The following is a 10,609-nucleotide window of genomic DNA, read 5'->3' on the forward strand; positions in this document are numbered from 1 at the left end:
TCATTCCTGGTTGCAGGATGGTGGTCCCTCTGAGGATGTGGAGGGACAGTTCAGCTGGTCTGGCGTTGAGGGACCGGGACACCCTGATGACACCATGCGCTCCTCTGCCTTCAAACACAGCTCTGCCAGGAAGCTGGCTGTCTCCTTCACCATGTCACTCTCCTCATCTGGGCCCAGGATAAAGAGGAGAGGGGTAAAACAGTCTAAAGTTGACCTTAGAGGGCGAAACAAAGCCACAAGTATGTAACAAGCTACAGTAGTAAAGTAGGCTACAGAGGCCGGTATACCGAATCCAGATTAAGCCAATTCCTTGGTTAAAAAGCATGTCTGAAGCACTATAGTACACTGTAGTATAGCTGCAGTATGTACAGTGGGGAGAACAAGTATTTGATACACTGCCGATTTTGCAGATTTTCCTACTTACAAAGCATGTTGGGGTCTGTAATTTTAAACATAGGTACACTTCAACTGTGAGAGATCTAAAACAAAAATCCAGAAAATCACATTGTATGTTTTTTAAGTAATTCTTTTGCATTTTATTGCATGACATAAGTATTTGATACATCAGAAAAGCAAAACGTAATATTTGGTACAGAAAACTTTGTTTGCAATTACAGAGATCATACGTTTCCTGTAGTTCTTGACCAGGTTTGCACACACTGCAGCAGGGATTTTGGCCCACTCCTCCATACAGACCTTCTCCAGATCCTTCAGGTTTCGGGGCTATCGCTGGGCAATACGGACTTTCAGCTCCCTCCAAAGATATTTTATTGGGTTCAGGTCTGGCTGGCTAGGCCACTCCAGGACCTTGAGATGCTTCTTACGGAGCCACTCCTTAGTTGCCCTGGCTGTGTGTTTCGGGTCGTTGTCATGCTGGAAGACCCAGCCACGGCCCATATTCAATGCTCTTACTGAGGGAAGGAGGTTGTTGGCCAAGATCTCGTGATACATGGCCCCATCCATCCTCCCCTCAATACGGTGCAGTTGTCCTGTCCCCTTTGCAGAAAAGCTTCCCCAAAGAATGATGTTTCCACCTCCATGCTTCACAGTTGGGATGATGTTCTTGGGGTTGTACTCATCCTTCTTCTTCCTCCAAACACGGCGAGTGGAGTTTAAACCAAAAGCTCTATTTTTGTCTCATCAGACCACATGACCTTCTCCCATTCCTCCTCTGGATCATCCAGATGGTCATTGGCAAACTTCAGACGGGCCTGGACATGCGCTGGCTTGAGCAGGGGGACCTTGCGTGCGCTGCAGGATTTTAATCCATGACGGCGTAGTGTGTTACTAATGGTTTTCTTTGAGACTGTGGTCCCAGGTCTCTTCAGGTCATTGACCAGGTCCTGCCGTGTAGTTCTGGGCTGATCCCTCACCTTCCTCATGATCATTGATGCCCCACGAGGTGAGATCTTGCATGGAGCCCCAGACCGAGGGTGATTGACCGTCATCTTGAACTTCTTCCATTTTCTAATAATTGCGCCAACAGTTGTTGCCTTCTCACCAAGCTGCTTGCCTATTGTCCTGTAGCCCATCCCAGCCTTGTGCAGGTCTACAATTTTAGCCCTGATGTCCTTACACAGCTCTCTGGTCTTGGCCATTGTGGACAGGTTGGAGTCTGTTTGATTGAGTGTGTGGACAGGTGTCTTTTATACAGGTAACGAGTTCAAACAGGTGCAGTTAATATAGGTAATGAGTCGAGAACAGGAGGGCTTCTTAAAGAAAAACTAACAGGTCTGTGAGAGCCGGAATTCTTACTGGTTGGTAGGTGATCAAATACTTATGTCATGCAATAAAATGCAAATTAATTACTTAAAAATCATACAATGTGATTTTCTGGATTTTTGTTTTAGATTCGGTCTCTCACAGTTGAAGTGTACCTATGATAAAAATGACAGACCTCTACATGCTTTGTAAGTAGGAAAACCTGCAAAATCGGCAGTGTATCCAATACTTGTTCTCCCCACTGTATATTGTATGTGTTTTCAACAGATAGGAGTGTGTAGTTTACCATTGAGCTCCCTCAGCCTCGGGGCATCCTTCTCCTGCAGTCCTTTACAGATCTTCTTATGGGTGAACCAGTGGAGTCGCTGACACATCAGGCCACAGTACGTCACCTGTAGTAGTAGTAGTAATAGGAAGCATTTATTAATCATTTTATAGGCATTCATAATGGTGTATTCATGAGCGTTATCATTAAGTAATAAAGAGGGAAATGATTGAGAGAAGCACTGTGCTTGTGGTCGGAGGTGGTTTTCGTACCATTTTGCAGAGGGAGCATCGCTTCTCGGCCCCCCTCTCTCCACACGTAGCACAGAACTCAGCGTCTATGAAGGCCATCTTACCCGTGAGAGCCTGGGTTAGCACCGAGAATGCTGTCGGGTCGTTACCCTGGAGACAAGAGAAGCAGTGGAACATTGAACAGTAAACATTCCCATACAGAAAGTTATTTTTACGAACATCAATTGTCAAAAAAGTCTAAATTCATTGAACATGATCATGAACTCCTTAAAAAGGTACAATGCAGCCATTTTTATCTCAATACCAAATCATTTCTGGGTAACAATTACAACCTTACTGTGATTGTTTTCAATTAAAAATCAAAAAGAAACAAAAACAGTTTCTTATCAAACATCTATTTCTCAAGCGATAATTTTGCTAGGATTGTTTAGGAGTTTTTTGCAATAACTTTTGTTATTGACCAAATACTTATTTTCCACCATAATTTGCAAATAAATACATTAAAAATCCTACAATGTGATTTTCTGGATTTTTTTTTCTAATTTTTTCTGTCATAGTTGTAGTGTACCTATGATGACAATTACAGGCCTCTCTCATCTTTTTAAGTGGGAGAACTTGCACAATTGGTGGCTGACTAAATACTTTTTTGCTCCAGTGTACATAAGTATTCAGACCCTTTGCTATGAGACTCAAATTGAGCTCAGGTGCATCATGTTTCCATTGATCATCCTTGAGATGTTTCTACAACTTGATTGGAGTCCCCCTGTGGTAAATTCAATTGATTGGACATGATTTGGAAAGGCAAACACCTGTCTATATAAGGTCCCACAGTTGACAGTGGATGTCAGAGCAAAAACCAAGCCATGAGGTCGAAGGAACTGTCCGTAGAGCTCCGAGGCAGGATTGTGTCGAGGCACAGATCTGGGGAAGGGTGCCAAAACATTTCTGCAGCATTGAAGGTCCCCAAGAACACATTTGCTTCCATCATTCTTAAATGGAAGAAGTTTGGAACCACCAATGTTTGGAACCGCCAGGCCAAACTGAGCAATCGGGAGAGAAGGGCCATGGTCATGGAGGTGACCAAGAACCTGATGGTCACTCTGATAGAGCTCTAAAGTTCCTCTGTGGAGATGGGAGAACCTTCCAGAAGGACAACCAACTTTGCAGCATTCCACCAATCAGGCATTTATGGTAGAGTGGCCAGACGGCAGCCACTCCTTAGTAAAAGTCACATGACAGCCTGCTTGGAGTTTGCCTAAAGGCACCTAAAGACTCTCAGACCATGAAAAACATGATTCTCTGGTCTGATGAAACCAAGATTGAACTCCTTGGCCTGAATTCCAAGTGTCACGTCTGGAGGAAACCTGGCACCATCCATACGGTGAAGCATGGTGGTGGCAGCATCATGCTGTGGGGATGTTTTTCAGCTCATGGACTGGGAGACTAGTCAGGATCGAGGCAAAGATGAATGGAGCAAAGTACAGAGAGATCCTTGATGAAAACCTGCTCTAGAGGTCCCAGCACCTCAGACTGTGACAAAGGTTGACCTTACAACAGGACAACAATCCTAAGCACACAGCCAAGACAACGCAGGAGTGGCTTCGGGACACATCTCTTTAAGGTCCTTGAGTGGCACAACCAGAGCCCGGACTTAAACCTGATCGAACATCTCTGGATAGACCTGAAAATAGGTGTGCAGCAACACTCCCTATCCAACCCGTTCTTGAGAGGATCTGCAGAGAAGACTGGGGGAAACTCCCCAAATACAGGTGTGCCAAGCTTGTAGCGTCATACCCATGAAGACTCGAGGCTGTAATTGCTGCCAAAGGTGCTTCAACAAAGTACTGAGTAAAGGGTCTGAATACTTATGTAAATGTAATGTTGCAGTTTATTATTTTTAATAAATTAGCAAAAATTGTGTGTGGATTGATGAGGGGAAAAAACTATTTAATCAATTTTAGAATAAGGCTATAACCTAACAAAATGTGGAAAGAGTCTAGGGGTCTGAATACTTTCCGAAGGCACTGTATGTAACCTTCAAACTAGCTGTTATTGGCAGAGATGTTTGAAACTTTATTTGTTGTTGGTCTATTGAAGTAACTGTCCAGTGTTTCCAGATTTCTATGAAATATGACCTATAATTAATTTCAATATAGAGTGAAATAGTTTTCCTTACAAAAAATGATAATTAAGTATGTTAAAAATAAACTTTTCTGTGTTGGAATGGTGTGGGCAGACCCGAACTACAGAATGGTGTGGCCGTATACCGGTCATTAAAAATATTAATGCGAGTAGACCACTGATTGGTCAGCTCATTGATATATTCTCAATCAATTTTGAAATTGTCTGTTTGAGATACAAGTTTGAGGTGGATTTTTTTAAGTGTAAAAAAAAAGTCCTATTCATGTTTTGGCCACAAATACGAGTAGAGGATTAGTCAACAACATTATTTGTGTATAAATTAACAGAATCTGAACTTTAAAAAAAGTGAGATTTTCACTGGACAGTTACTTTACCTTGGCGTTTTAATGTAAGCTTGCGGGATCAGGTGGCTTTGCAAGGCTAACTTTAACATATGCCACCTGGTGATGTCACCAGGCAGACCAAAACTCCACCCATGCAAAACGTGCTGAACTTTCAGGCGGTCTTTTCAAACAGCTCTTACACTAACAGGGTATTATCGTAATTTTCAAAAATTCCCAGTATTATTCCAACCTCATAGTGTTGAAATGTACAGTATATAAAACACAGGAAATCACATTTTGGACTGCACTGCCCCTTTAATATGTAAATGTATCATTTAAAAAATGTTGCGCAACCCAATCAATCTTCAATTGGTTAATTTCCCGAGAGGACTAATTAAGTGAGTCCATAAGTGAGTCCATAGGAGGAGCCTTACATTGGATAAGACCTAAGTCAAAGGAAAGTTTGAATCAATGAATGACAGGAAGCTCACTCACAATCTCCACTGGTGCGATGCTCCTGACCAGCTGCTGTAGTAGTGCGGCTTCACAGTAGGGAAACTTCCTGATGCAGTCTCTAATGAACTTCTCCTGGTACTGAGGAAAACCATCTCCATCCCTCCCCTTCAACAGGCTGAGAGAAGAGACACAAATGAAATCAATGTAAAGAACTGTCTATGCAGTTTACATACGATATTCATGCAATATACAGCACTAAAAATAAACTATGAAACACAATTAGTACCCAATGGTTAGTCTCAGAATTTTGTGCAATAACAGAAAAATGTATTGGACAGTTATCAGTTAGAATGCCAGCAATGCAATCAATCAATCAAATCAACCACTGTCAAGAAAAACAAGATGATGTACTGGGAGTGACACACACACAACACACACACACACCTCTTGATGAGCACATCTAGCTTGTCATCACGGTCCAGAAGGAAGGCCATGCATTTCTGCAGCACATAGCTAATGTAGTGCATCTTCATGGCCAGGACTTCATTCATATCCTGCTGCTTCACACACTGCTCACACAGCAGATCCATGACATGGTAACACTTCTCTAATGCTCCCACGTCCACCAGCAGAGGGTTCTCCCTGACCAGCATCACCAGCTAAGAAAGGGGGGAGGTGTGGAGGAAAGTGTTATAGAGAATATTAGAAAGAGAGACAAAGAAAGAGTTAGAAAGAGAGATTTAGAAAGAGAGAGAGATAGAGGGTTAGAAAGAGAGATTTAGAAAGAGAGAGAGAAAGAGAGAGAGATAAAGAGTTAGAGAGAGAGAGAAAGAGAGAGAGAGAAAGAGAGATTTAGAAAGATAGAGAGTTAGAAAGAGAGAGAGAGAAAGAGAGATTTAGAAAGATAGAGAGTTAGAAAGAGAGAGAGAGAAAGAGAGAGAGTTAGAAAGAGAGAGAGAGAAAGAGAGAGAGTTAGAAAGAGAGAGAAAGAGAAAGAGAGAGAGGAAGAAGAAGAGTACAACGCTAATATATAATGACCCCACAATTTGAAAAGAAGGAAGAAAAAGAAAGAAAGAAAGAAAGAAAGAAAGAAAGATAGAAAGAGAGTGGGCCTGGTTGCTCCTCACCACAAGCACCATTCCATCATATCCCAGTATTCCTAGTTTGCTGTTTATTATATACTGTAAGACTATAACACTATGTATCCTGCTGAACTCCCATAGCGAAGGCTACTCTGTGAGACCGGGGCCATGAGGGATAGGGGATATGAATGTCTCAGCTCATGTTCTAGAGAAGAGATTCCACACATCAAACAAAAAGACACTTTCCAATGCCATGTTTCAACCAACTGAAGTCCTATGATGTAAAGAATCAGTATCCATCACAGAGACACAGTGGCAGAAACTATAGATTAAGTACTGACTGGTCACTTTGCAATGCTACTGAATAAACACAAGCTCCTATGACTTCATAACTGTCTCGGAAAAACACTTGGCAATAACTAAGTTGCAATCTCATCTAACCGACGTATGACAGCCACAAGGTGTGTGCAGCCAAAACAGTTCAGACTTTTCTTGTACATTGGTGCACTGCCCCTACCGTAACATGACTTTAAGTAAGCATTTCGTTGGACGGTGTATTCCATGTATATCCTGTACATACGACTAATAAAGCTTCAAACTTTAACCATGACTTTAGTCAGCAGGCTGATATAGCAGAGGTCTGAGAGTGTTACAGTGGCACCCCTCTCTGTGTCCTGCGTTCACATCCAGACAGATAGATAAATTTAGGCAGATCTAAAGCGGGCAGCGGCACCACGGGCGTGTGACTGCAGCCTGCAGCGGGTGAGGGTTGATCATGCAGAGAATGGAATTCAAAAGGACACTAGGCTATCCAAGCCATAGTTGAATTACAAAAGAATAGGGGGACTTGGGTGGAAGGTGGTGGCCGCTGGGTATTCCATAACAAATCAGCCTTCCATCCTACCCCCCAACAAAATGCTAATATCAAGTGTGCACCCATCCCCACTTTCATTATTGCCAAAGATATCAATGTGCACTAAATGGGGGATATGGTGCCATTTCAGGGAAGCAGCCTTAGACTACTGGAGAAACTGAGTAAACCAAAGCCTATTGGGTTCCTGGAAACTATCCTGGCCATCTGAAGTGTCTTAACAACACGATCAAGCCACTCCACTTCCCCAGAGTCAGGTGATCTAATATATACATACCATTTGTATGTCTCTGGGGCAGTTTGAAGGAAGTTGATGGTCGTTTCTACTAGCTGCTCCTGTAGACCTCAAGTCATTGCGCTAACGCTAGTTAGAAATAGCTTCAGAAACTATCTTCAACTTCTTTCCAACTGCACGCAGAGACATACAAATATTATCCATGAGTTCATATGACTCTGGTCTCTTTAATGCATTTTAATTCTCTATTTTACATAAACACTTGCACTAAAAGCAATCTCATAGAGTGTGCAGTGCACAGAGGTTTAAGGAGAGGATTGTTTTTAAAAAGTTAGATAGGAACCATTTAGAATTCAATTTAGAATATAACATCTCCACCTTGACAGGGTTGAGGTTGGAGGTCATGATGATCTTGTGAAGAGGTCCAGCCAGTTTGGGAGGCAGTTTGGCTTCTCGCTCCAGCCCCTGGGGTCTAGTGTAGTACTCGAGCCGCGCTCGAGAGAAGAAGTTGTTGATCACTGTCACACAGTCATGCTGGCCTGAGAGGTGGGACAATCGTCATCATCAAAATTATCATCACCATCATCATCATCATCATCTTAATTTCCATAATCATCATAATAAACCCAAAAGTTTGGGACAATGGGACTGATATCAGGGCTGTGGTTAATTTGGTTTTCAATTCAGCCGATTCAGAAAAAGTCACAAAAAAGCTGGGTATTTGCAGGAAAAGACTGTGTGAAAGAAGTTTAAGGCGATCACTTCTTTACCCACGAAAGCAGCCATCTGAGCAGCCGTGCGACCTACTGAATTGACCAGGTCTGTCTCTGCACCCGCATCCAGCATCATGGAGGTTATGTCTGTCTTTCCTGGGATAGGGCAAGTTATGGCAAAGTCCAATTTATTTTATTAAATTTTAAGTTTATTAAGTTTATTAAATTCTTATATGGTGCTTATAAATGAGTTATTTATGGATTATGAATGTGTTATGAAGTCCTTTTGTAGGTGCCCTTCAAATAAAATATGACCAATATCAAAATATTGTCTAAATTACAGTGTATGCTGTATGAAAAAGGATGCCTGCCCTGGACTAACCTGAGAGTCCAGCAAACATGAGGGCTGTGTATCCATAATCATGTTCATTACAATTGACGTCTGCCCCGTGCTGGAGCAGTAGACTGCACATGTCTGCCTGGCCCTTGTATGCTGCGTGCATTAGGGGAGTCATTCCATACTGAGGGGAGAAAGAAAGGATCATACTATCATTTAGGGTACTGATTCTACTGGCATTCACCTGGTAGCCTACTTGTAACAGCTTCTTTTAACGAATACTAAAGAAACAAACACGTAAATCATTGGTTATGACTGTTTAATTACCATAGTAAATACCTGGTACTTTTTGCACTGTAAAATAAAGTGCTATGGAAGTAAGGCAGGAAGAGACAGTTACTGTTACATGTTTATCCACATAATACTCAAACGTGACAATTATGTCAGCGCTATACTGTATAGAGTTATAAGGCCAGGCTGAGACTGAGTGCGCATATACTGTCAAGATCTGCTGCTCCATCTGATTTTGACAGACTGAACACACTTGTGCCACCTTTTTTTTTTTTTTACATCCTGCTCCCACACACACACACACACCCACACACATAACACACATACATACACATACACACATATACACACAGACGTGGTCTGAAGTAGTCTGTGGGTTACATCTAGTGGCTGGAGTACTACATCCTGCACTCAAGAGTCTCAGCCATATGTCTACATAACAATGGAAAACATATGCTGCAGGCCTTCACCCACAGAATGTTATATATGTCTCCATGGCTACACCATCCCAATAACATCACTATTTACTTTGTGTCACTAACGCCCTATAGGTTTGTCAGACTATGTCAAAACTATTAGTGGTCATGCGTAAAGGATTTTTGTGAAATAGACTTTTAAGTGACATTTATGTGTTTTACTGTTCTAAACATCTCAGGGATATCGTGGCTAGTGTATGAAGTGCTGTAAGCTAACTTGTACACTGATATATTGGGGAAGAGAATGACAAATCTCATCTTAGCATTAACTAATGACACAAACAACACAGGTAACTTTGTCAGAGTTTTCAACGACAAGACTCAATAGCCCCCATCCATACAGTACCTCATCCAGACAGTACCTCATCCATACAGTACCTCATCCAAACAGTACCTCATCCATACAGTACCTCATCCAGACAGTTGACTCTGACGTCCTTGGACCCCAGCAGCCGTGCAACCTCCTGCACATCACCTGGTTCACACAGAATAGAGATTTTAGATATAAAATGAAACATGCAATACCTCTTATTAACAATATATCATGCAATTTGTATAAATGATCTGCGCAATTTCACTTTATCTCCCCATAGGTACAATGATGTTTTTGCAAGACACTGTGAATGTGAAAAACAGGTGCCCTCCAGCAGTTTGGTATAAAATGTTTTAAATCAAATCAAATCAAATGTATTTGTCACATACACATGGTTAGCAGATGTTAATGCGAGTGTAGCGAAATGTCATAATGTGTGTTGGTGATGTATGGGAAGTATTGGAATTATTACTATAACATTATTACATCAAAAATGTAGCCTACTGATAATGCATTAATGCCTGAAGAATTTGTTTGATCATATTTTCAGATTCAGAGTGTTTAATAGTCACATGTACAGGGTTACAGGTGTGATTACAGGGAACAGTGAAAATCTTAGGCTTCGAGCTCCAACATGCAGGACTAAGTGAAACAAAATAATGAAAATGGTCATGAAAAACAACACTGTAAATAGAAATAGCATTATATACATAAAAACAACTGTGGCAGTGATGACTAAACAAATGTCAATTGGGGTGGAGGCAGAATGTTGAGGGAGTGAAGTGGAATGACCATAACGGGAGCATAACCATTGAGTGAAATAAAAACTATAACAATTGTATTTTCTAAAAGTAATATAAAAAAGTAATACAACAAGTAATATGTGTGTGACAAATGAAGACATTACTGTAACAACATGCATTGAACAAAGGAAAATAACAGAAAAGTGTTTACAAAGTCAGCCAAAAAAATCAATAAAATCTTACCTGCAGCAATAACCTGTAATATTTCTCGCTCAGCTGCTGAAAGATCTCCTTTCTTGGGAGCAGCCATTCTCTCTGTTGTTAAAATTGTATTTATATTTTCTCAATTCACAAGTGTTGACGAACAATATCTTGCTGTGGATGTGTGT

General features: G+C 41.4%; 1 protein-coding gene across 1 annotated transcript; it reads right to left on the minus strand.

The window, feature by feature from the left end:
- Positions 1–10,530, minus strand: LOC139373612 (ankyrin repeat and MYND domain-containing protein 2-like). The gene is made up of 10 exons (XM_071114313.1): positions 10,464–10,530; positions 9,575–9,639; positions 8,443–8,581; positions 8,085–8,216; positions 7,726–7,889; positions 5,604–5,818; positions 5,199–5,334; positions 2,260–2,388; positions 2,009–2,114; positions 1–167 (listed from the first exon to the last, which is right to left on the minus strand). Exons 1-10 carry the CDS (start codon positions 10,528–10,530, stop codon positions 1–3), a joined length of 1,320 nt encoding a protein of 439 aa, XP_070970414.1.
- Between the last annotated feature and the right edge of the window lie 79 nt (positions 10,531–10,609).

The sequence above is a fragment of the Oncorhynchus clarkii genome, chromosome 18 (genome assembly GCF_045791955.1).
Source record: "Oncorhynchus clarkii lewisi isolate Uvic-CL-2024 chromosome 18, UVic_Ocla_1.0, whole genome shotgun sequence".
In the NCBI taxonomy this organism is placed as follows: domain Eukaryota; kingdom Metazoa; phylum Chordata; class Actinopteri; order Salmoniformes; family Salmonidae; genus Oncorhynchus; species Oncorhynchus clarkii.

Bases quoted from the DNA above. Each gene is read 5' to 3' on its own strand.
- LOC139373612 (XM_071114313.1), bottom strand. From the start codon at position 10,530: ATGGCTGCTCCCAAGAAAGGAGATCTTTCAGCAGCTGAGCGAGAAATA. The intron at 8,217-8,442 runs GTTAGTCCAGGG...GCCCTATCCCAG, and splicing joins CATGTTTGCTGGACTCTCAG to GAAAGACAGACATAACCTCC. The intron at 2,389-5,198 runs GTGAGTGAGCTT...TCTTGTCTCCAG, and splicing joins GCATCGCACCAGTGGAGATT to GGTAACGACCCGACAGCATT.